General features: G+C 44.2%; 1 protein-coding gene across 6 annotated transcripts in view; it reads right to left on the bottom strand.

The window, feature by feature from the left end:
• Positions 1-11,984: 11,984 nt before the first annotated feature.
• Hn (phenylalanine hydroxylase) overlaps positions 11,985-27,617 on the bottom strand; it is a 115,353-nt gene continuing 99,720 nt past the window's right edge. For 5 of the 6 annotated variants that reach the window (XM_075871112.1, XM_075871115.1, XM_075871113.1 and 2 more), the window contains exons 12-13: positions 24,296-24,411; positions 12,123-21,612 (exon numbers count right to left, since the gene is read on the bottom strand). In XM_075871112.1, coding sequence (XP_075727227.1) covers positions 21,470-21,612; positions 24,296-24,411 — 259 coding nt within the window. In that variant the 3' untranslated portion in view covers positions 12,123-21,469. Of the gene's footprint in view, positions 21,613-24,295; positions 24,412-27,617 lie in introns of all 6 variants that reach the window. The other variant, XM_075871117.1, reaches the window with a different exon arrangement.

Raw genomic sequence — 27,617 nt, 5'->3', positions numbered from 1 at the left:
TTACGTCTTTAGGTATGTCCTCGAAAACCCAAGACAAGGGCAGCCTGCCCTTTCCCATTCAAGTTCGTATGTACCTTATATATACTTCGTGGAAAGCGAGACTTCATTTCATGTGAAAAGCCATTAAATAGGATATCCACTTGAAACCACAAACAGCTATTGATCCTTTTTACCGATTCCACATTTACACTTGTTGGAGGGAAGACTTTGGAAGCATCACCGAATAAACAGTGAATTCATGCAGCAACAGCATTGGTCACATAAAGGTATTTACCGTGTTTTGCTAATGATTTTATGTAGATATTACTTCACAAACGATGGTTTACATACTGAAATGGAAGTAGAGGAATCGCTGATTATTCTGTCTGTGTCCGCCACAGTGGTCTATAGCGGTTATGGGGCTCAAATGCTGGCTCGAAGGCAGCAAGTTTGACCCCGGCCAAAGCAGTCCTATTTTGATGGAGGCGAACTGCCAGAGGTCAATGTACTGTGCGGTATCAGGGCTACGATAAAATACACCAGATTGGCGAATTCTGAAGCCCTTCACGACGGCGTCCCCTGTCATATCATATCGTTGTTTTGCGACGTAAATTCCCAGGTATATTTTATCTATCTATCTATCTATCTATCTATCTATCTATCTATCTATCTATCTATCTATCTATCTATCTATCTATCTATCTATCTATCTATCTTTATGTACAGTGCACAGGAGAAACATGCGGCCCGCAGATTTTTTTATTGCTTCCCGCTGTCCACCCATGAGTCTCTCTGATCTAAAATGGTTTTTATTATCTTAATATTCTTGTTAATGAGCTATACAGACTTGATTGGCTCCGAGCATTTTCTGCATGATGAACTTCTTGCAGTCACTATGTATTGCAATATAATTACGGAGCGAAAGATTTATGCTTCGAATCAGTGTCCTAATTTTAGCCATTAACGATAGATCAGTGGCGACATCTCACTCGATTCCTGACGCCAGATTCTGTTCAGAAATGACCATATTAAATTGGCCTATACGGGAAAGACCTTCCAGCTATTGGTTTTGGTAGCCGATATTGTCACGGTGTCATGACGTTCACAAAGACAGTAGTCGGGCGTTGTCATGATACACCATGACAAGAACTTTAGTTAAGTCCTGGGCGGATATTTAGGAAAGCAGTAGCCCCCCCCCCCCCTCCTCCCTTCCTCTCATAGCAAGTCGGTGGCTGCTTTCACAGTGGGAGTGAAAGTTAAAGTTCCGTCGTGATCTCGTGGGCCCCCTGGACGGCCTGGTGTTAAGTATGAAGACTGCTGCTCTTCAAAGACGCATCCCATTGCTTCTTCGCGATGGGTGAAGAGGCATTAAGGGCTAAAGAAACGTCACTGTTCAAGCAATACACGGTGTAGACCGGTGAACGCAGCGTCGGCCGTTCATAATCGAATCCGCACACGGCAAGGCACGTCACAGATTATACGCATGGCATTGAACACAACAGAGCATTATCACTGGTGGCCGCGTTTGTCCGAAAATAAACTCAGTATTTCGTGTTTGCGTGCTAAGGCCTAACAGAATAACATTGGAAAAAAAACAGTCAAGAATGTTCCCAGATCTTCCGGCACGTTTCACGCAAGGCGGTATCCTAGGCGACAATAAGCCGGCAACATGAAAAGAAGGCATCTTCTATGGTAATAACTTCTCCAACCCCCTTCTTTCCACATTCGTTCCCTCTGTCTCCACTATTCGCCTATTTTTGCTGCCCCGATCCTCGTAGAGCAGAGCTTCATGTTTGTGGCCCGCTAGTGGCGGTCACTTTAAGAGCAACGATTCGTGGTGTGTCTGATTAGGTTGTTCTTTCGGATTTTAAAGCGAACCGCCTTACAATTTTAAAGTCTGTTTACTCGCGCATGATGTGTTCCTGATGCAATAAACCTTTCTAAAGTTCTATCCTGTTGTCCGCGTGGCTGAGATACGGCGTTCTTGCAGCTGTTATGCTCAAGTAAATCGTCGGGCTTTATGGTGCGTGGCTTTTCACGTTTTATTGGGAAGAAACGTGGGGCAATGTTGCCTTTTTGCAATGCTGTTTACGCCCTCCGGCGATCGTGGCACAGAAACACATAAAGTGTAGCTCGTATGTTTCATCTCATTTTGTGAGGCACCATTAGATTTTCGAGGCCTAGGTTTTCGACAAGACAGCCGTCGTATGCCACTAGTTCATATCTGCAGGCATGAAACTTCTGCATTCATTACCAAATTTAGTAAAGGCAACTAAGAAAAAAAGTAATGCTTTAAAACTAATTTACAACAGGCCCGTAGCAAGTAACTTTCTTCGGGAGGGTGTAGGGGTGAGGGAAATAATTGAAGGCTTCGAAAATTAGGTATTTTCTCTATTTCTTCGCTGTGAAACGCCTCCCCCTTATCCTATCCAAATAACGTGAGGGGGAGGACTAGGGCACTTTCCTTTACTATGGGCCTGCTTCCCTATAAAAATTATTCAAATAAATTCAAAATTGAAGCCTCCAAGGCGTAAAAACATGTTTACAGGTAGCAATAGATGACATCCCCCGATACTTTTCATGGGGCATCTTTGTAATACAGTTTATAGCAATAGCACATGCAAACACACATAACGCTGCAAATATATCAAAACCACTTGTAAATACCGATAAATTTGCCATCAGCACCATGGCTTTCTTCTATTTTTGCACAAATGAAGAAATAAATAATAAATAAGATCGCAACTTGCACGTACTTACCTGAAATTTTATTCAAACGCCATCTTCCGTGCTATCAAGTCAATCCTCAGAGCGGAGCTTGAAATTTCACACGAAAGCTTGAGATATGCACTTGCAGACCGATTTAACGAAGTATCATACAAAACACATTTTTAGTACATTTAATCGCTTACATGAAAAAAGCAACGAGGTTACAATAATCATTACTCGTTCGAAGGCCCCTATACCGCCCCATGAACGTACGAAGAACGAGAGCGTTGTCCTCTGCCGGCGTTTGCAGTCTTTGCTACACTATTCAGGATACCAGCTGTTTGTTCAAGTGACGTCAGGATAAGATAAGCTCTTGATAGGTTGATATACGAGTGACATCTGTTGGGAACTGTCGCCTACATAGTTCTGCCATGCAGCTACTTGCTCGCTTTGCCTCGGTCGTCTCGGCTCACTATTGTGAGCAATAAACTGATTTCCCATCGTTTTCTCAATTTTGCGACTGTTCCAAGCGGTGATTGCAGCCTGTAGTAAAAAAGAGCGAAATGCTGACTGGCTCCACCCTTAGTGCGGATATTACATGTGCTTTCGGAAGATATAAGTGGCGGGATGGTGATAGACGTCCTTCACTATAATTTTTAAAGCACATAGCGGCAGCTGTCGGAGCAGTTTTGGGTAGTACAAAGTCTGACTCTCTTGCACAGTTGGCTGTGCAACTAGTGAGTGCGAAACAACGATTGAGCCATATATGAGGTGTGTTTGCGCAATTAACACTCAGAAAAAGAGCTACGAAGGTCTCTTCGCTGGTGGGACGCGCAACCCAACCGCCATGAAGTGCTTGCTGGATCACATGCCAGAAGGGCGGCGAAAACGAGAGCAGATGCAACAGCTCCGAAGAAAATCTTCAGTCGACGCTACTGTTTTGTCGTGAATCGTCACAGATCAAACGGAATGACACGAGCCTAAAGGACCTAATAGTTTTACTGATTACAGCAGCTGTCGCACGAAGACACTGCAGCGTTGGGTACGCGCCCTTCGGAACATGTTGTTAAGCGAATTACTCGCATTCTACAACGCTGGTGGCATGTGAAAGTGTGGTAATGTAGTTCTCTGGTATATATTTTGAGTGGCCGTGACGAAAAACAGTGCTAAGCTTCAGTATGAAGCTATGCAGAGCCTCTTACTGCGGTGCTCATTGTGCAACAGTTAAATGCAGACTGGTGATACGCCCGTCAAATATCACGCACCCCGCTGTCACCCACATTCTTAACTGGTCGTCAGTACAGATCGTGCACGTACGCTTTGAAGGCTCAAAGTTCTCGCATTAACTGATCGATGTTAATACGTGCGTCAAACAAGTAAATCTGAAAATGTTGTCTATGTTGTCTATAACCACCACCGTCTTTTTGTGCCCGTCGGAATTTTGCCTCTACCTTGATGTTATGCGATTCTCGTTGGAACTTGGGATTTGTAGCGCACCAGAACAACTGAAACATCTTATTCACTGTACACGCAGCATGCTTTGATAAGCTTCCTACTTTTCTGAAGTGACGATGTATTGGAAGAAGAAGCTTTTCAGGTCTTTAATTTTCAGGAAATCACGCGTGAGCACCAGCGAAAGAAGAGGGTATACAGTGGCCTATGCACAATCGCTTGTGAGCGGCTCTCTTTGCACTACCCAGTTATGGCCAGGGTGGCAATGAGGGCGCTGGTGACGGCGTTTTTCGCAGTGCCGTGTCGGAAGAGCCTAACGTTTATAGTGCTTGTAGAAAGGATAGCGATGGCGAGCAAGAGAATACTGTTTCGCCTTCAAGCTCGCTGCGGTTTAGAGGCCCTTTAAATGGAGTAAATGAAATGTTACAGAATCGCAGTGAAACGTAATTCATTTCAGGTGATTCATTACTTTTAACGTGTTAAGTACACGACGAACCGTTAAACGAGGTTCGAAAACTCCCGAACTCAGAACTGTTGTGGACATTTTTCCTCCTGCATCTCTGCACGCTCAGTGGAGATGATTGCCCCTGCCAAACTTCGTTTCCACGATGTCCCTGTTCACGCAACAAAATAATACAAGCAGTCAAAAAATGGGATATTGCCGTTTTAGGTGCGAGCCACAGTGCCTAAAATACACCGACCTATCGCCACACATACTCGATGTGTTCAACATTGTTCAGACAGACTCACGCAATTGAAAACAAAATAAATAAAGCGCCATCAATGAAAACAAACGATTCAGTCCTGAAGAAAAAAAAATTGATAGAGTAGATTTGGGCATTTCGCCGAGCCATAGTGAAATGAATAGTGCAAGTTACGACGGGGACATGGGAAAGAAGCACACACAGTGCTTAGGCCAGCACATATAGTCGGTGACAAGCTAAGAATTAAAAGTAAAGTGTACCACCATCCATTTGTGGGATGCGCGTCCAACTAGAGCTGCCCTTTGCTATGACGTAATGGTTAAAACCAATAAAAGAATGGCACCGTCTCCCCGAAGGGGACCATGGGGTGATGCAGAGCATCGCGGCTGTGCAGCGAGAGCATTGGGTTTTTTTTTTTCAATCAAGGAACTCGTTAGCAGATGCTACCTGCGTCGGCCTAGTGAACGACGGACGGACAGACGGACGGACGGACGGACGCTTCGTCCCAACCATCATCATTCGCTCCGTAGATATATTCTCATTCTAAACCCAAAGTTGGACGCGGTGCTGTGCACATAGGTTAACATTTCTCTATATCTTGATCATCATGGCTGTCAAAAGCAGACATAGCAGTGTTTTCTTTCAAACTCGCTGACGCGCCAGTTCTGTTTTTCTTTCAAAGCCTCACATCGCGTGTTTACAATGAGTCTCCCGTAGAGCCACGGCTCTGAAAAAAAAAACAGCAGCAAGAAGAAACGAAGTTAAGGTTAAACCCTCCCAAGTGATACTGGCGGAAGCCGAGTTACAGGAGTGCACTACTTGCCGGCTTCTTCTAGTTTATGCCAACGTCAGAAGCAGAGCCGCATTCTCGAGCCACACAGTGCTGAATTGAGCCGCTAGCTTCTGTTCTGGCCGGGTAAACAACTCAGTAAGTCTTAGAACGCGAGGTTCATGCTCGGCCCTCCGAGTGCCCTCCCGTTGAGAGCAGCAAAAACTTAGCAAGTGTGGTCTCTATAGGCACACGTCTGGACGTTCGGGTCTTGCCTTCCAAAGGGGATTCCCATCATGCTTCGATATGTAAGATAAGCGCCAGGAGTGCTATGCTGGACATTGTCGAATTCCGCCATTTTGTCAGATTCCGCCATTCATCGATGCTAACTGGCCAAGTTAGCTGCTGCTACCTCTCTGATTGGCTTAAAATGTCGCCATTACGATATTTGACATTATGGCGGAATTCAGCAGTGTCCAGAAGAGCACTCCAGTTTATAATTAACATTAGGCGTATTCATGTCTGAGCTAGTGGCTTGTTATTGTGGCATGAATGTTTACGAAAAGAGCCTGGCTTATTGAGAACAATAGAGAAGGGGATAACCTGAATAGAAAATTGGGGGAGCCGTCAAGCTTCGCTCACCTGTGAGAGTTTAACGCGACAGCGATACCCTCACGCACGTACCCACTCACGTGTGCAAGCACGCTATATTACCTTTCTAGTCTCTAGTCTGCCTTTGGTTCTCAGTGGGAGGCTGACATTCAGGTGCAAGGGCAGTAATAAGAATGTAGAACTTCGTGTGGACAGACTCTGCGCCCGTTGCAGCAATTCGTGCCTGCGACATCACGGAGAACCAACGCAACAATCAATGTACACATAGAAGGTGCTCCGCCGAGGACCCGATGGTGTCGGGTTTGATACCCGCTGCGCCAGTCGCATTAAGGTGGAGGCGAAATAGTCCCGGCCCGTGTACTGTGCCATGTCAGCGTAAGTTAAGTAACACCAGAAGGTCTAAATTTACGGATCCCTCATTAAGGCGTCTCTCGTATTCATTTCGTGGTTTTTGGACTTCACACCAGACTTATTAAAATTACTACAAAATTATGATGCACAGAAGAAACGCATTAAACTCGCACAGCATATCTGGAAGGCGACCATGGGCATCTTGTATTACATTTCAAGAAAAAAAAAGAAATGTGTGCTTTTGTGAACTTCAGTAATTGGAATTAATAAAAATATAACTAATTATATGATTTTTCTGCCCCCTAGGCTCCTTCCATACTTGCTTAAAAAAACTATTATGCCCAAAACGTATGCACAGTTTGTTTTTTGGGTGTCTTCGTTTCAAGCAGAAAAAAAAATACTTTTCACGTTGGTCTTGGAATCCAACACATTGAACGATCGCCGAATAAGCCTGCGTCTTCAGCAAACTGACCCTCTACACAGCAGTACGCAGCACAATGAATTTGAATGACCCTTGGTTGTTCACTGAGGAAATCTGCAGAAATGCGCATACTGTGTTTCAGGCCATTTAAGGAACACGCCTCTTTGACGTGCCTTTCAATTTCGCATACAAATTTCTGTACGCAATGAATAAATGCGATATATATATTCCAAAAGAGGACGAAAAAGCACCAACAAGCACGAAGAGAAATGGGGATGTCAAATTACTAACAGGGTTTTAGTGACCTCTGCCACTGTCAGCACAAACCTTTTTTAACTACTTCGATGAGATCGAGTTCCTTTTCGGCTGTTATACACCATACACCACCCAACTTCACCCAAAATGCGGACGTTGCTAGGCTTACCATGGGACTACGCGGCTCTATAGGGTGGCCACATCAGTGTGTACTTCAAATTTGCGGTGCTTGAGAGGTACACTGTTGTGATGATAACAAAGTTTAGGCGCTGAAGCAAGGCAGGGACAAGAGAGGAACATGAAACCGAAGCGCCATTATCATGTTATCATAAGAGATTGCTAACGATTGTGGGTTTAGGGTATACTCTTTCTATGTTTCTGGTTTCTGTTTGAGTTCATTCATTCTGCTTTACCGCGCCGACAATAAAAAGCCAGAACACAGCTACTCGGGGCTGTCGCACTGCTCCAAACACCGAAGTTTCAAAACAATGGCATCGTAATGGCTGGAGTATTCCCTAGCAACCATACACACATAACCCCGAAAGTCCAAGAGAGCTGATTGCGTCATTACTTACAGAAACATAATTAAGTGTTCTATAAGCTGCTTATAGACAAGCTCTGTTAGCCAGTTTGTTGAAGTTTAGCCAACGCGCTCTATTGCGTTGCTCATTTTTTCTAAGTGCCTTATTTTCTTCTGGTAATAGAACGCCAAGCTTCTGTGAAACTGCAATATCCGCCATCCAGTCTTCTGTAAAGCTTTGCACCGTTAACGAACTTGGGCAACAATGGCCTTCTGCTGTGCTAAGCTGCTTGAAAGACCGTTGGTAGAAGCTTACAGAGGAATTTTGTTTATTTTTTAACTCTGTTCGAAAAGAGTTCTGATTTTACCTTTGTTTTGAGCTATAGTGTAGCGCGGTAAGTTTAGTATGGCGGAAACAGGCTAGTATAACAACCTATTTGTGGTGTCCGTTGTTATTGGTATTAATGAAGAATGTAATTGGGTGGGCGAAATGTAGCCGCATGGTCACCTAATCCGCGAATCAACGTCAAGGCTGTGAGGTAATTCTGTGACAGCCATCTCTACTTTCACGAACGCCTGTGCGTGGGTGTACTTGAAGATCATAAGGTGAAAATTCTTTAGAACACTTTTGATTCGAGGCCTATGAAACCTATGAAATCATGGTGTACCTAGACAAAAAACATCTGTCTAACCTTGGTTTTGATACAATGTTTTGGTGGGCTGAAAGCTGCGCTCTATGATGTGTTCATAGTGACAAGCCTACAATATAGCTTTATTTGTTCATTGCCAGTTTTCTTAGCGTAGTCTTCAACCTGTCAAGGACAGCCGTGCTTACATGAAGGCAAAATATTACTTGGAGTAAAGGCATACTTAAAAAAATATATGGCAGTTTCGCACGATAGTTATGCCAATTCTGAACTTATAGAACGAACGCTAATTGATGGCTTGTTTCTTTTTATTATTCTTTTTATTCCCCTTTCTTCAAGTTCTTTTTTTTTCTTGCGTCCAATTCTTCGACCACTCTTTCGCTTTTATTCTTCCCATTTATTTTAGGGACGAAACTTCTCAGGGGCCAGTCATGTCTCCTCTCCATCGGCATGACACGATATGGATAATCATATGGATATCCATTTCCATGTGGATATCCACATTAGCGTTGAGATGTCCATATTGTTATGCATATTCACATGAATTTCCATACAGACAGCTGAACACCATATGTGCATTGTGATTAATAAAATACTTCGCATATGCTGTACACACGTGTTGTTACAATGTTGCATGTGCAAATACGGGAGTTAATGATTGCCCGGAGGCTCACCCACTCGTTACTAATCACTTCGTGGATATGCTGTGATTTTTTCTGTTTCTTCCGGCCTCTTTTAATTCTTTTTCTCTCTTATCTTCTTTTCTATCTGCTTGTTTGTCTCTTTCTTTATCTTTTGCATGATTTCCCTTTCTTAATTTGTATTTTTTTCTGTTGCCCTGTTTTTTTCTTGTCTGTTTCAGTGTATCTGTATTTCTCTGTGTTTCTTTCTAACTTTTCGTCTTTTTCTGTTTCTTTCTGTTTTTCATTTTGTGTTTTTATTCCCATTCTTTCCTTGTATTTCCAGCCTCCCTCTTTTTTTTCGATAGCTTTTTCTCTCTTTTTTTTTGTTTCTTTCTATCAGCCTCTTTCATGTGTTCCACGTGCTCCGCTTCACCGAAAATACAGCCGCTGCAGCCGGGATTCGATCTTGCGATTTTCGGGTTAGCAGCCGAGTACTTTAGCCACAAGACCACTGCGGTGGGGCTACAGACCTAGCGATGCTCAGAGCGCACCGTGCCTTCAGGAGAGCGATTCCCACGGTGTCCACATAGCGGACATGCCCGTTTCGGCCTCTGCTGATTGGCTGCAGATTGGTGAGCAGCGAGCAAACCTGTTTCCGGACTTTCGCCTGAAACATCAGTTTGACGTTATGCAGCTTTCTTTACTCTCGTCTCGACACGAACTGGAAAGACCGAATGCGTTTTGCCGAAACGAATGCTGCCCCCAGAGATCCGCTTCTGGATGCCCGTCTCGAAAGGCCGTGCATGAAGTGAATCACGTTAGACCTTGAATTACATTTAACGCGGCTGCCAGACTGACGCAGTTGGAGGGTCTGTATGCAATGCGCTGCATCGTTCTGTGAACATCTCAACGCACTCATACGCAAGTCAAGACATGTCAAGTTTGTGTAAAAGTCCTGTTACAGTACACTTCACTCACTTTCTCACCATTCACGCTGAGAATGTGTTGGAGGGTTGGGTGCGTCGACGTCGCCGAGAGTGCCATGACGTCACGACTGGTCACTGAAAGTGCACCGGCGAAATAGAGATGTCCACGAAGTGGACACCGCCAGAATCGCTCCCCGGTGTTCCAGAAACTTCACGACTGCAGCAAATCGTTTCGTTGAGATTGCACGCAAGACGCGAAAACTCGAGCTTATTTCGGAGCTTGTGCGATGACCAGCGATAAGACTGGAAGCGTCGAGGTGTGATGTGTATATGACAGCGTGTTCCAACGGCCTTTCTTTTTTATGACCGCAGTTTGGTGAGCCGATATCAGGGTACAACGTGCACCGCTTGCTGCATTTGGAGCTTTTGTGTCGCAGCCACAAGTTCGGCCTAATCAAGAGTTTCACCTCGAAGACATTGACAGTTGCCTTCGTCAAATTCATGGCCCCGTGACAATATCAGGCAAATGTATGAAGCGATCGTCTGTAAAAAAGAAGCTGATGCTTTATTTGCAGTTTCTCGCTGGCACGGTCTGATAAGGAGGTTGATTATCTGCGTGGAAATTGATATCGCAGGCACTGCGATCGGAGTTCTATGGTACCACTTTGGGCCTTATGTACTTTATTGTTGCACAATATAAATGTTTCGTTGAAGTCTAGCTTAGCCATGTGTTTCTTTTCATCCCCGCTAATTATTTCGCTAATACCAAGGATGTCACAATATGCATTAATCAGAAAAGTGATGCTCGCTTGGGCACGTCATCTTAAGTCGTCTTCGAGAATAAGTTGCTCCGAAGAACCGTTGTGCGCGTACTCTGGTGTGTGCGCGGTTCACCGAGTGTTTGCAGCTATTCTTTTTTTTTTTCTCAGAAAAATGTTCACCAGATATGACTTGGCTGAGTTATACATATCTCCTAGCTGCATGAAGTATGACAAGTCAGATGTCTTACAGCCATCATCTTGCTAGAATTTGTCTATTTCTTCCAACAGTTCATGCCTATAGTTTTTTTTTTTTTGAGTCCCCCGCCGCGGTGGTCTAGTGGCTAAAGTACTCGACTGCTGACCCGCAAGTCGCGGGATATAATCCCGGCGGCGGCGGCTGCTGCATTTGCGATGGAGGCGGAAAGGCTGTAGGCCCCTGTGCTCAGATTTGGGTGCACGTTAAAGAACCCTAGGTGGTCGCAATTTCCGGAGCCCTCCAATACAGAGTCTCTCATAATCATATGGTAGTTTTGGGAGGCTAAACCCCACATATCAATCAATCAAACCCGCATATCAACAAAATAAATTAGTTTTGAGTCGGGACATATATGTATGTAATTCCATAATGTTTAGCCAGCTGGTTATTTTCTTCTAGGCGAAATAACAATGGACATACGCTTAGGTCAGTAAAGAATTTGGAGCTCACTCAAAGTCGCTGTATATTTAGCTCCGAGTACTCACTCGAACGCCGACTCGCCGAAATTTTCCACAGCCGAACTCACTCGGACAATGACTCACTCTGTTTTTACTTGAACCAATTCATTCGGACTCAATGTCACCAGCACGTATCCTCAGCCACATTCACTCAGACCCGAATTCGCAGCTTCACCTACGCCTGAGTGACCCTGGGTGATCGTAAAATTAGCTGTTTGATTATTTGTATCGATGATCTCCAAACTTATTACCTCTGGCGCGCGCACACACAGCAGTCAGGATGCTGCTGAATATCACGATTTAGCGCTAAGTGGCAGCGCCACGATGCAAAACTTACCTAACAGCGAAGTAGGAGCAATCAACTGAAACATTCACCCTACTTTTGACGTCAAGTTCAATCTAAAAACTGCTCAACGATTAATGCATGTGAAGTGGCTAATACAAAGAATCACATAGACAACATACCTCAGAAAGAATCTTAAGGCTTACACTTCTTATATGGTTTGTATGGTTTGTGTAAATGAGGAGCATTTCAGTAACATTTCATTTCTATTTTGATAAAACAACTTTATTAGTTAACAGAGATATACAGTGTAGAGGTATTATTTCTCACGAGCATGGAGGCTCGGTGTCCGCCTCATATGAATAAAGATCGCCGTCTTTTGGCTTTGCTTTCAAATTTGTGTCTTCTCTTTATATTTTCTTCAAGGCAGCAGCAAGAAGGGTCATGTCAGCTGTAATAAAAAAAAGACGAAAATTGTGAGCGACGAGCAAAGATAGAAATAAACTGTCAGGTTTCGATCGTGTTATCCGGGCAGATGCACTGTACATGAAATATTGACTACGAGATGACGCAGCCTAAACATGGCATTTTTCTGCAACCTCTAAAACATCGTAGTGTTGATATAATACACTTGTTTTCACGATGGAGTTCAAAACACCGGTATGGCTCCTGGTGAAGTACCAATTGTCTTGCAGAGGGCATGGGTTCAAATGCCGTTGGGTCCTGTATATAGTATTTGAATGTGTGCAATAGCACGCACGAACACTGGCAGCGGTAGACAGCTTCACTGTATATCTCAGCTTTCACTGTAAAAATTTGCAAGACATTACTTTCCTGTAACAAGCACAGGACCGAGTTGACTGGCGGAACATAGGAGAGACTTTCACCTGCAGTGGGCGTAGTCAGGATGATGATGATGATGACGACGATGATGATGATTATTTTCTTGTAATAGGGGTAGACTAAAGGTTGTGTTTCTGTGCGGCTGCGGTGCCGCGAGCCTCCTTGATATAGTGGCATGCTTGCGCAAAGGCTCCCTTTTTTTGGGATGAGGGAGATATTCTATCGTTGAGGAAGCAGAAAAAAACTCCGAATCTCTTCAAGACACGTCAAGGAGAAATAATGACTTGGTTTATATTGATAAACTGAACTCTCAAAACTCTAATGTTATATGCCTCACTCTCATACGTTCATTACAAAGGAAAAAAAGTCAAGGTCAAAGTTTTATTTTTGAATTTCCCGCCGAAGTCTACCTGCTTGACGTCAAAAATTTCAAAATGTATATTTAACATATTTCAACATCAGCTCAAACAAATTTTTTGAAACTCTGCATGTTCAATGTACGACACTCTCAGATCAGAATTTGCTTCATTTTTATACATTTGAAGCAGAGTATATAGGACCGAGTAGACGCCTTCGAAATCTGTGTATGACGTCATGGTGTATGGTGCGGGAATCTCAAGCTGCATGCTATGTCCACCTGCAATTCCTTTTCAGGCGTTCGCTCTCTTACCAAGCGCTGTCTTGCTGTAAGAGTGGTGTTATCAGAATCGTGAAGTTGTACTAATACCCGAAAAATTGCTTCGCTCTTTAGTGTCCCTTTACCCATACACCTGAGTTGCCAAGCAGGCGAAAAACCTCTATTTTAACGCAATATCGTTAGAAAGCTCGTGTCACAGAAATTCCCCCGTCGGCGTCGGCCCCGGTGGTTTCGAGCGGAAAACCGTCCGTGAGAGAAAAAGCTCGTTACAGAAGTCGCCGCGGTTGTAGGCCCGTGTGCTCAGGTTTGGGGGCACGTTAAAGAACCCCAGGTGGTCGAAATTTCCGGAGCCCTCCACTACGGCGTCTCTCATAATTATATGGTGGTTTTGGGACGTTAAGCCCCACATATCAATCAGAAATCGCCGCGGGAGGCACTACTTGTGCACGCGATATTAACTGGACACCCCACATAATAAACATCTGTAACGAAGCAAATAAAGTTCTTGGCTACCTCAGACGAAACTTACGCCTTGTCCCTCCTCCTGTAAAACGTTAAGCCTACCTCACATTAGTACGCCCGAAACTCGAGTACGCTTGCGCCATCTGGGACCCGCACCAATCTAATCTATCTAAAGTGTTGGAATCTATTCGGAATAGGGCAGCAAGGTTCATTTACTCTGAATATTTGTATCACTCAAGTGTCACTAATCTGAAAGACCAAGCCCAACTTCAGAATCTAGAATTGCGACGCAAGACCGCTAGACTAATTCTTTTTCACAAATTCTTTCATACATTGTCTGACGCATTTGATATCTTGCCCGCCCGTCGAATCATCTCTTCTCGTACTAGCCACCGCAACACTGTTTATTCTGCGCATACCCGCACAACCACCCACCTTCGCTCGTTCTTTGTTCAAACAGCAAAGGATTGGAATGATCTTCCACCCGACGTCGTGCACCACACAAGCCCAGTTATGTTCAAAACCCACATCGAAAGAAATTTGTACCACAGCCCGCCCCTCATGTAACACCCCGCTGGGGCATTTGAGGTATAATAAATAAATAAATAAATAAATAAATAAATAAATAAATAAATAAATAAATAAATAAATAAATAAAAATAAACAAATAAATAAATAAACAAATAAATAAATAAACAAATAAATTAACGCGTGCGCGCAAAGTGGCACTGCAAAAGCCGCGCATTCGAAGAAAAAAAAGAGTGCTCAAGGTCACGAGGCGCGAGTGACGTAATTTCTTTGCCCCTGCCACCTCTACCTGTTTAGGTTCCAGCACTCTCGTCAGAACGAGACAAGAAAGAATGCAATCACGCTGACACGTGGCCAATTTTTTTGTCTGTCGAGCTTTAGCCTTTTTTTCTCATTTTATTCACGTCTTTCGGTTACGCCACCAACGGCAATGGTGATGGTGAGGCCACTCAACGCAGGAACTGGTGCGTAAGAGCTGCGTGTAAAAAAAAATAAAATGGAATGTTGCTGGTGGTCTTCCGCGTCAGCATCGACCCAAGAAGGACGTAATCGGGGCGCATACCCATCTAAACTCAAGAAAGTGAAGCGACACGTTGTTGATTTATGACGAAAAAGTTTTTTTTTTCGCAGCCTTTCAAAAAAATGGCTGCGGTGACGTGCATCGTCCATTAGCCGTCTCGTATTGCATACTTTCAAAGATTTCACGATGCAGCTAGCGTGACAGTTCTTCGCTGTCGCACTCCATAAATGTGTGGTGCGGTCTAAAACCGAAGAACGCCACAAAATCTTTCGGATTGTTTATGCATTCAGCTCAGGTTGCTTAATGTCGAAAGTCGTCACCTTCTTTTTCGCCCTAGTCGATGCATTTTTTGAAGCAGCGCTACAACTGGGAGACTAAGAAGGTACAAACACACAGGAAGAGCGCATACTCATAGCTTCAAAAAGAATCATTCAAGGAGAGCACGCTACAAGAACAAACTAAGACAAGAAAAAAAACGCGTGCAATAGAAAAAAAAGGGAATATGTAGTCTCTAACTCGAGCATAATTTGTTCAATCCCGGACGTAGTAGTCGCATTTTGATGGAGGCAATATGAGTGGAGGCCCATGTACAGTGCGATTTAAGAGCACGTAAAGAACATCATATGGTCAAACTTTTTCCTCCACTACGGAATCTCTCATAATCACATGGTATTTTTGGGGGGAGGGGGGAAGAGACCTTCCACATATTATTCACACAAGCATTACTTCAAAGCACACGTGCTATAAACAGCAAACCTTTTTTCTGTCAGTGACAGTGATTCCTGACTAACTCATGCATCACCCATTCTTTGGACAAAGACGGCTTCTATTGCCTCTCGGGTGATCTTGCAGTTTTGTGGCGACAAGACCTTCAACTTCGTATCTGGAAACACGGGAGAAGAAAAGTCGATGCGTTGATCGTACCCCGCTCCGTACTCAAAGTGTTCTGAGCCTGTTTGGGTTTAGCAGTGCGTCCAGGATCGGCGCCATCGCAAACCTATCTGCACCTCACCTGGCCTTGCATGGCTTTCGTGATTGGTGAAACTCTAACGAAGCGACGATGTCACGTGATGACGCCGTCATTTGGCACCACAATTACTTCTTAGTGGCGTCACAATGTCCCCCATCAGGACGATTTATTGCGTCATGCGAATCCATGAACATGCCACAAATTTCAATCTTATGTGACATCGTGTGGATGTAATAAAGTTGTATAATAATGCCCTCTGGAACGTCATTCCGTGATCATTTTTCGCATCACCAGTGTTCACGCCGCAGACGGTCAATTTCCGACTTTGGTTAGGCGTCGAAGAAATTCGGGGACCCTGAAAGTTCGTCTTTAGCAGTTTAACGCGATAGCAATAGCCTGTTCTAGTGCATACTTCAAACACTTTAAGCATGAAACCTTTTCTGTCTTGCTATGCACTACGCGGCCTCAAGGGAACAGGCACAGTAGCGTGTATGCTTTTTTTAGTGGGTGACTGGCTTTAAACCATAAAGCCATTATGGTAATCACATGTTCCGACGCCCACTGGCAATGGCTACTTGTACGACACATTACTATTTCAATCTGTCGTGTTGCATTGTAAAGCATGCATAAAGGACGCGTGTATTTGTGAAGCATGAAAGTTACTTTCACTCAATTTCCTAGCAGAGGAAGGTAATTTCAGTTTTTACAAGCAGACACACGACAATGTGGTAGATCACCTGCTTTCCCCGCAAAGGACCCGGCTTCGGCCACCACTCTGAACCAGAATTTTTTCGTCATTTATTTCATTTGCAATGTTCTCAATTTTTCGGTCACGCACAAGATAATGATCGTTCATTTAAAACGAACGACGCCGGAAGTTCTGCGAAACGAGCTATTAGACGCTATCACTTTCACATTTATGATCGTTATCTATCACCCGTCCCTTTCTTTACATTGAAGTCACGCGTCCACAATTTTCACGTCCCATTGCAAACGGAACGATCGATCTTAGCGTGACATAGCCTTCTTGATTGGGTAGTGGGAAGTACCAAGCTGTTAAACAACAAAACACAAGCAAGCATGACGACTATCATTGTTGCGGGATGAGAAGACTCCCTCTTCACTCGCTCTTTTCTCCGAGTGTAGATTGACATGGCCAAAAGTTGAAGTGCAAAGGAATAAATTGTTGTAACCTAGGTTTCCATACTTGCGAAACGCTGTTCAATGTCGGGCACACCACCAAACGTCTAAAGAAAAGTAAAAGAGACGTAGGTCACACAATGATTTTTTTTTTTTTATTCACATACCCTAAAGGCCCTTGCCGGGCATTACATAGGGGGGGGGGGGTTACAGTAAACGGGATGAGGGTTAGGTTACATTTGAACAAATAAACAGTTGGTAACACCACTAAAGCACAGCAAATAACAATGAAACACTATCGTACAAAAAAATAATTCACTTTTTTTTTTTTTTTTCATACAATATTAGGTGAGCTTTTTAACATTTCTACAAAGGCGTCGAAGTTTCTTACAGACACAACATCATGTGGTAAGTCATTCCAAAGACGGAGTGCGCACAACAGAGGCGAGTTATAGAAGATGTTTGTACGCGCATATGGAACTAAAACTTTGAAGGGGTGATCTAGGCGCGGAAAATAGTGATGGGCAAGCAATATGTAAGTGGTAGCAAATGACGAATGATTATGATAAAGTTTGTGAAAATGGGATAGCAGGGCCAGCACTCTTCTTTTCTCTAGTAATGGGAGGCTCAGTGATGCTTTGATATTAGTGATGCTCGAATGACGCAAGTAGTTTCTGGTTATGAATCGGGCAGCTTTATTTTGCATGGATTCAAGTTTGTTAATTAAGTAAATTTGATGTGGGTTCCAAATGAATGAAGCATATTCTATTTTAGACCGAACAAGTGAGGTGTATGCTGTAAGTTTTGTCTTCCAGTTAGCTTGATGTAAGTGGCGTCTAATGAATCCAAGTGTTTTAGATGCTTTAGATGTTATTGCGTCAATGTGGGCATTCCATGACAGGTCGGCGGAAAGATGGACGCCTAAGTACTTTATTGATGAAACGTGTTCTATTGGCATTGCATTAATGAGATAGGAATTGATCGGGGGCTGGGTAGTATTCGTAAAAGTTATTACTTTTGTTTTGGAAGCGTTAATTTTCATTTGCCATTGATCGCACCAAGTAGCGATGCTATCAAGGTCTTTTTGTAAAGCAGTGTGGTCGTTTGGGTTAGTAATCTTTCTATAAATCACACAGTCGTCGGCAAATAAGCGAGTAGTAGATGCCAGATTTTTAGAAATGTCGTTAATGTAGATGAGAAACAGTATCGGTCCAAGTACAGAGCCTTGGGGTACCCCGGATTTAACTTGAATCAATGTAGATGAACAATCATTTACAGTCACGAATTGATAACGATTACACAAAAAGTTATTTATCCAAGTGGTAACGTTTCGGTTTATCTTAAGGCAGTCTAGCTTCATTAATAGACGACTGTGGGGAACTTTGTCAAATGCTTTGGCAAGGTCGATAAATACGGCATCAATTATTGTAGACGCATGAACGGCATAATGGAGGTCAGTAACTAATTCGAATAATTGTGTTTCGCATGAACGCCCGCGCTGGAAACCATGTTGGTTAGGAATAAAGTAATTTTGCTCGGTTAAGTACGTCATTACTGCAGATGATATGATGTGTTCTAATAATTTGCAGGGTATGCTGGTGAGTGAAATGGGCCTGTAATTAGATGGCATCGATGAATCACCGGATTTAAATATCGGCGTCACGCGAGCGATTTTCCATGTGTCAGGCACACATCCAGTGTCAATTGACTGCTGAAATAAAGCTACAAAAATACGGGATATGACTGGCTTAGTAATTTTAAGTAACTTCGGGCATATACCATCTGGTCCAGGGGATGAATTGTTTGCAAGACGTTCAATAGCCGATTCGATACCTTCCGGAGTGATCACGATGTCATTCATTGTGGCGTTAATGGAGTCAAATTTTAAATCGGCCGAAATGGGCTCCTCTTCAGTGTAAACAGATCCAAAGAATAAGTTCAGTTCTTCTGCAGCCTCTGACGGTGACAACAGTTTATCGTCTTTAGTTAGATGAATTGGCTGTCCCGAACATTTCCTAGGATTTACCACTTTCCAAAATTTTTTAGTATTGTTTGTTAGCAGCGCAGGTAGATCCTCATTAAAAAATTTGTCTTTAGCTGTTTTTATTTCTCTGTCGCATATCTTTGCATAGTTTCTGTACTCTTCCCATGCAGCATCGGTGCCCGAGAATCTTGCCTTAGAATACAAGCGCTTTTTTTTGTTGATGCACCGCTTGACATGCGAGGTAAACCATGAGTTGTGAGTCGAAGATGTGATTGTAATTGTAGGAATGTATTGGTTTTTTAGTTGCATGAGTTTCTCGTGAACGATTCGCCAGTTTTCATTCGTGTCACGAGAATGGAGGCTGGTGAGAAAGTGATCAGAGAAAGACGACAGGTCGGACAGAATGTTCAGTACGTCAGCTCGTTTGTAGTCGTACAATACTTTCATCTGTTTTTCTGGTTTTACCACTTTTATCATGGCCTCGCAGTGTAGAACATTGTGGTCACTAATACAATCTAGTACGTGGACGCGCATATTCTCAGGTTCAGTAGTGAGCACTAAATCAAGAACAGAACTTCCGCGTGTAGGGACAGAGACCATTTGAGTCATGTTAAATAATGAAAGTGTATCAAGGAAATCAATACATTCATTTCTTCTTGTACCACCCGTAGGTGTGCATGTCCGCCAGTCTATTCCCGGATAATTAAAATCACCGGCTAATATTATTGGTGATGTTGGATGTTTGCATTGAACAAAACTAAGTGAGTCATTCAAATTATCGACAAACTCGATAGAAGCGTCTGGCGGACGATAGCATACCCCGACAATACAAGTTTCACCTGCTGACAGTTGCAGTACAATCCACAAAATTTCTAAGTGTGCGTCTGTGTCTAATAGTTGCGCCTTAAAGTGACTTTTTACGGCAATCATTACGCCGCCACCCCGCTGGTATGACCTGTCCTTTCTGAAAATATTGAAATCAGCAGACAGAGCGAGTTCGCCGTTTGATACATCAGCATTTAACCACGTCTCCGTACCGAGAACTAGATCCGCAGTGCAGCATTCAACGATTGTGGCAAGTTGATCTTGTTTGTTCAAGATGCTGCGAAAATTACATACAACGAGAGATAAGGTATGCGCACAACGATTCCTGCGTCAAGCCGTGTTTACACGTGGTTCGTGCCTTGGTATTTGAACAATTGTGCTGTCATTAGTATTCCCTAATCCGTACAATCTATTTCCCAGGAGAACCTTATCAAAGAGCAGCTTATACTTTTCGCCAGGCTTTCGTTCTACCTTTACGAAATCGCGAAGTTTCTTTCTTATCATCTGTATCCTTGGCGAGAAATCCTCCTCTACCCAGACTCGAGGGGAAGATTTCTGTAGCTTGTAGGCGTTTCTTAGAATGCTACTCTTATCTTTGAAGTTCAAAAATTTCACTACAATCGGCCGAACTCGATCATCTGTGACTCGCCCTACTCTGTGGGCACGTTCTATTTCACCCGATTGAATTCCAAGATGCTGTGTGACAAATTCAGATACTATTTTTTCTGTGTCCTTCCATTTTTCTGCTGTCTGCTCCGGAATACCTTTGAAGACTAGGTTATTCCTTCGCATTCTGTTATTCAGATCGTCGACCAGTAAATCTGCTTGCTCTGTCTGTTTCGTTTCAAGGCTTTTCAGCTGGGCGTGTGATTCTTGTAGGACCTCGTTCACGCTTGTAACGTCTTTACGTAAGACGTCTATAACGTCAAGTCGCTCTTCTATTTTCGAAAGTCGCCGTTTTGTATCTGTAATAGTCGTTTGAAGGTCCTTCAACTTGCTTGAAGTTTCTTTCTGGAATTTGTCAATTGTCTGTCCTATATCTTTCACCAAAACTAATAGCTGCTCTACTTTGTCAGGCCCTGGATTTGTTTCGATGTCACCAGCGCAAAGCAGTATGTGTGCAACACTGAACAAAACTACAAGTAGACGGCATCCTGGTCTCCAGTAACCAAAAAACGCCGTTGAACGGAGCCAGACAGCGAATTGCTGTTTGAGTTGTATGTGGCGCGCAAGGAAGCGTCCTATGCGCGCGCGATACGTACACACATCAACACCCATAGCAAACAAGAAATAATAGAAAGTTGGGATTTGCAGCCAGTGACAATGGTAATAATCGAGGTGAAAAAAGGTGCTACACACTTACCTACACAAGGTAAACAGCCACCGTTAACATCGAGTACACGGCCGCAAATCCCGCAAGTCCGTCGTCGCCGCAGCTACTTGTAGGTAACCATGGACCACGGGGTGCCGCACTTGTCGATGCCGTTGACAGCGCAGTGCGAAGGGGAGAACGCACGCGCGATATTTTCAGATGACAGGCCCAGATCCAAGGCCTCTAGATTGGTGATCCGCTATTTGCTCGCAATCAGAAGAACTGGTGCAGCATGCGCAGATCAAGCGTCTTTCAACGATAGCTGGGCTCGGCGTTGTACAGCAGTTGCGTGGTCCACCTACACAAGGTAAACAGCCACCGTTAACATCGAGTACACGGCCGCAAATCCCGCAAGTCCGTCGTCGCCGCAGCTACTTGTAGGTAACCATGGACCACGGGGTGCCGCACTTGTCGATGCCGTTGACAGCGCAGTGCGAAGGGGAGAACGCACGCGCGATATTTTCAGATGACAGGCCCAGATCCAAGGCCTCTAGATTGGTGATCCGCTATTTGCTCGCAATCAGAAGAACTGGTGTAGCATGCGCAGATCAAGCGTCTTTCAACGATAGCTGGGCTCGGCGTTGTACAGCAGTTGCGTGGTCCACCTACACAAGGTAAACAGCCACCGTTAACATCGAGTACACGGCCGCAAATGATGATATTGTGCGGCGAGCAATAGCCCCCGAAAAAATTCGCGCTTTGTATATCAAGCTTTCTTGTCAGCATAGGCCGAACTGCGATTCAGGTCTGGTCAAGACAGCTTAGCATCTGTCACCACTGAAAGAGTTTTGATATATTTGTACCTGTACAGAAAAAAAAACCTTTTTAAAGGCCCAGACGTACTTGAAAAGACAAGAAACACAACTACCGGTTGATACTATTGGGAAATAAAGTTAGCAGAACCGCCAAGTTGTGTCTCGTGATATATATATATATATATATATATATATATATATATATATATATATATATATATATATATATACACACACACGCAGCGCGCAAAGAAAAATGATACGTGTAACCCTAAGGAACAAGACGAGAGCAGAGGGCAGAGTCTATTAGAGAAATGGGTGTTAAATGGGTGTTAGAGAAACGGGTGTTTAAGGCATCACAGTCGAAAGGCACGCAGCGTGAAGGCAAGATAACCGCCGCAAATTAAGATTCACTGACTGGATTCCCAGAGAAGGCAAGCGGGTGAACGGAAGACAGAAAGGTAGGCGGGCAGATGAGGTTATGAAGTTCGCAGCTTTAAAGTGGCAGCAGCAAGCATAGGACCTAGTTGACGTCAGAACACGGGATAGGCTTTTGTCCTGCATTGGGCGTAGTCAGGCTGCTGCTGATGATGATTATACGTATGGGAAATGCATTTATTTAAAGAAGAGGTCGGCTCATCGTTGCGTGTGGGCCGAGTGCAAGCGATGCGGTCCGCATGTGGTTCATACTAGGCCGTATGTTATATGGCACAGTATGCGGTCCAGCGTACGGACAGTATTATATGGCCCTCATCATGACGTAAAACCTCTCCACCGTATCTTACATCTTCCTATCTGAAAACCGACAAGGCCGCTTTAACCGAAAACCATGCTTTATCTTTTATCCCATGTTTAACAGCACATCCTAGGCATCCACACTTAAAATGCATATGACCTATTTCTTACCCAGTTTTGTAAATTATTCTGAATTAGGCGAATTTTCACTCTGCCAGCAAAACCCTCCAGCCACGAATCCTTCCCTTCGTTAGGCCATCACCTCCCCACCCCCTGCTACGCAACTTCATGCACCTTCACTCTCCGCATCAAAATGTTGCCAAGCTTGTCCTAAATGGCCATTTTAGGTAACATTTTTGTTCGCCCCACCCTCCTTCACGCTTAAATCTTCTTCAATTAGTCATGACCTTTGTGGTAACAAATAAATATTATGAGTGCGGCTTGGTAGCTAATGTTAGTTCGACACCCCTGGGCTTCACGGTATTGCATTATGTCCTACAATTTATGATTTCGTAATCTCAACTCGGTGAAGTTCCGCATTACCGAACGAACTTTTCTTTAAAAAAAAACGTGGCTGGTCTGTCTTTTTATGAATTGGTATAACCTGAAAGTAAAAGGTGCCCTGGCAGAGGTAGTTGATCATTTATTGTGCATTATTTCACCACAAGCGCAAAGGAATGAATGCTACAGCAACAAATTGCATTCTCGTGCGAAAATTGACAAGCAGCTAGAAACTTACAGCGCACACCTCAAGCAGAAAGCACGTTCGAAATAAGTCTATGTAGTACGACTGCGGACAAACAACTGTCGGAACACAGTGCCTACGCAGAAGGACGCACAATATAAATGCTCAGGTATACACAGGACGAGCGCGAACAACTGGCGCAGTTTCTACTTAATCGTGTTTTAACCGCGCGCTCCTATCATGAACGCGGCCGCGGCAGCGAGCGATTGGGCGTTCGTGTTCTTCTTAACTACCTTAACTCCAAAGGAAACTTGCGTTGGAAGCACAACACATACAGTGCACACGAATCCCGAGATAAGTGCTCGTGCGAGTGAGCCACCACGCTAGAGAACATTTGTATGCACTTTGTACGCTTTTACCATCAAGTTGTACACATTTGTACACCACCACGTGGGCTGGCGCGACACAATTAATTTTGGGGCACGCGCGCCCAACGCTCGTTCATCTTGTCATCTATCGACTAAGGGAGAAAACTCGCCGAAGTTTCTGGGCTCTGATGACTGCCAGAGATACATGGTACATATATATGGTTCACCGTTGTGTATTTGAAGGTTTTCTTTTCTTTGTGGCTTAGTGGTTAGCCTCGCGTGCTAAGGAGCGTGAGGTCACTGGTTCGATGGTGCGTTGCTGAACTTTTTCTTGTCGTTTTAAAGGTGAATCTTCTGAAAGCATAGACTTGTCTGCCATTTTCCATAGCAGCCACTCCTAGTACTTACAGTTCTCACTAAATGGCGATGCGGCGCTCACTCTACTATACGTAGACGCTGCGTAGGAGAAGCGCGCTTTAGTCTGATAGGAGACGGATGGACAGACGGACGGACGGAGCAAGCTCCTTCACCATTATTCACTTCGTAGATGTGGCATAATAACTTCGCCGACTCACCATTATTAACTCTTTGTATATGCTGTGATTTTTTCGCGTAATATGCTGCGATTCGTGTATACGCTGAGATCTATAAGAATATACTTCCCGTGCCGCGACAAAAATACGTCAGTGTGGTCGTAATGGACCACATTCAAGCGCTGCGCTCTTCTCAACGACGGAATACTTACACTGAATGTCCGCTGCAAGGTTTTGCACTTGAATGTTTGTGTCGACAATCTCCACGCTCTGAGTGTATGGATTGTAGCGCACCGTAAAGGGCCTCGGGATAGACAGAGCGAACTCCCTGCGTAAATGAAAAAAATAGAAGACCCACGGTTATTCGCCATCTTGTCAATAGTCAGCTCGAAAGATATAGTGTAGGGCAACATTACAACGGCGAAACGTTTATGGCCCCTTAGGTATTATTCTGGCACACGTTGAAGGGAAATGCTAGCCGTGGTGGCTATCTTATGCTACTACTACTACTACTTCTACTATTACAAATCAATGCTTGAAAAATCACGTGAGTAGTTGCACTTAATTGACGATGCGGCTGGTGATGAAGACGACGATGATGATACATTACAGGTCGAGCCTTGGTGAATAGTTCACAGCCTTCAACCAGGACCGATCCACTTACTCATTCAAGGGAATGGGGGCAGTCACTTGCACCAACACTGAAGAGGGGGAGGACACGGGATCCTGACTTTTGTTTTTAGTATAGGACGAAAACCCGTTCATAGCAAAAAATACTAATAATATGCGCTAACAGTAGTCCGGTCCATTTGTACTGATTGGTGATCGGAGGTGTAGAAAAACGCTGAATAGAGGACGGGGGGGGAGGGGGTTGCTGGCATAGACTCTAGGGGATAGGGCGAGGTGATCACCCCCCCCCCCTTTATTTATCCACCACTTCCTTCCGCCACGAGCTCGTTGAGCAGTGCTTGTGGTTGTATCACGCCCGGGGTGGTTCTGCACTTCGGTCCCGCAAGATCACGTCGGCTAACAAGACTTCTTACCCGAAATGAAGGATCTATATAAACGATGGCAGTTAGAGTACGGATGTGACTTTGTTGTGAAATGTTTGCCTGCCACCTAGAATCCCTATGGTCGGTTCTCGATCAAACCATGATAATCTGATCGTTATTAAGGGGACTCTCAACAGAAAAAAAATCATTGTTTCAGATGAAGAAACTGCACTGCGAGAACTCTAACACCGTACGTTTCACTATCATAAGTTTATTTCTAGCGGTGAAAATCCCTTGCGGTTCGTTTCATTCGGTGAAGGTTTCTTTCATCACTTAGGTTTAAGTTTCATTTTTAAAATCATGCGCCCGAAAATCCACGCGTGGCGTCATAAATTTTAAAATGTAGTTTTCGCATTTTGGCAGCACTCGCTTGTTGAAATTTTCTGAAACTTCGTATGTTAGGTCCATGACACCCACCGATAACAATTTACTTTGATTTTATGGGTTAGAAGCTACGTTTTCTTGCTTACTAAGCGTTGCCTGGCAGTAATAGTGGCGTTTTTGGGATAGTGGGATTGCACTCAAATTCCTTTCTTTCAACTGATACGCGAGAAGTTTGTTTACTCTTTACTGCGCATTTACACAACATCAATTGGCCATAACTTTTCCGGGGCCCTCCACTATGGCATCCCACTTAATCTATACGTGGTTTTAGGACGTCAGTACAAGTATTATTATCACAACGCGAACATGACTTCGGCTAGGAACGAATACATATTCCTCAACTCGTATGCTCACAAGTCTTGCGGGAGTTGAGAAAAACTCAGCATAGCCGGCCGAGTATGCTTTCACGAGTGACATAGTAATATACAATATTTTTCTAGTCGACCTCCCTGCATTTTTCTAACGTGCGCTTTGCCTTCTCTCTTCCTTAATTTTTAAAGATGAGTGCCTTTCAGTTCAAACGCCAAGTCTCGTGCCACTTTATTATTTCGAATTCCCACATGTTCTCCGAGTCCTACTACATGAGCCCATATGGGGCTGTAGGATTCCTTCGTACAGATGAAAAATAATGCTATCAGTGTCCTGGTTTCTCCAGGTACTATTTGAACAAAAAAATGCTAGAGTGATAGTTCTCGTAACGCGTTGCTGGTGGAGTTGAATCCGTGGCTAGTCCCTAGTTAGTGGGATAGTCTTGCTTTTTTTTTTTTCGTTTGCTGCGTGCTTAAATGTAGTGGTTTTGCTCGTTTAATGTACACGCTGGACTGATCCTGCAACAAGAGATCGCTGTTACCGATGAAAGCAACCCATCGCGGTGAATACTGATGAGTTATTCTTCGCAAAAATTTTTCCGGGCTTTGGGGCTTCTGAAGGCAACTTATACCACGTCGAGCAATGTTAAGCCCAAATCCTTAACCATATTAAACTTGTATGACGTTTCAGAAAACATGCTGCTTCTCTTTTTCTTGGTGCATGCTAAGCTTGGTACTTGTAAGATGGCGGACTACTGGCTTCACTTTTGAGTAGAGTGTACTAGAGTAGGTCGAGTGGCGCGATCGCCGGGCGCCGCCTACGCTTCCTGGCTAAGCCCGAACTGCGGAAAGTTAGCGTGGGGGCGCTGCGATCGATGCGGCTTGGAAATTTCCTCCGCGACCGCCGCCGAGCCATTGCAATTTGCAGCGAAGGCGACGGGGACTGCGTGTTCTCATCAAACTGATGACCTCCAGATTCAAGTCCGAGGCTCTTTGGCCGCACTCAAGTGGTAGTTCTGCGCTCTCCAGTTTTCTAGACTACATTGACAAGTGGGAGCAGCATGTCGGCAAGGGCGTCGGGTTCCTTAGCAAGCAGACAGCTACTGGCCTGAGGGTTACGCTGTCCAGTGTGCTTTCTTTACTGGACTATGTTACCACAGAACTAAGCTACAGGTATTTGATGACGAGTAACCTAAGCCAAGATCCACTCGAGAACTTGTTTGGAGTTGTGCAGCAGTCGTCGGGCTGTAATGACCATCCGACCCCAGAGCAGTTCTTAATTGCTGTCAACTGTCTGAGCTACTATAGCCTAGCTAAGCCAGTGCACGGTGCGAGCGTTACACCATTGGTGCTTACATCACTGGTCGACACTGGAGATGCACACTCGGCAGATGCAACAAGCCTGCAGCAAACAACTGATGACCACATCGCTCAAGGAGATCTTGACGTGATAGAAAGCGCTGCCTGCCATGACAGTATTGCTGTCCCAACTGAGCATTACAGCCTTGTGGGAAAAAAAGTGACTCTCGCCTAGCATATTACATGGCTGGATATGTTGCTAGAAAGTGTGTGCAGAAGTCAGGATGCACTGCTTGTCGTACTTCACTGCTTGTTCCAGCTTCAGAAGGGAAGGAACATGAGTGTTCGGCCTTTACGAACTTTTGCGACAGAGGTGGTTTGTTGTACCCGTCTAAGGAGCTGTTTGACTTCGTTAGCTATTTAGAAGACACATTTACAGACTGCTTCAGCACTAATGAACTGCGCAGTGATAGCATTTTAGATGTGCTGCA

This window comes from Rhipicephalus microplus, chromosome 8, assembly GCF_043290135.1.
Source record: "Rhipicephalus microplus isolate Deutch F79 chromosome 8, USDA_Rmic, whole genome shotgun sequence".
NCBI lineage: Eukaryota > Metazoa > Arthropoda > Arachnida > Ixodida > Ixodidae > Rhipicephalus > Rhipicephalus microplus.
Note: the sequence above shows the minus strand (reverse complement) of the source record. Positions and strands in the feature narration are given on the sequence as shown.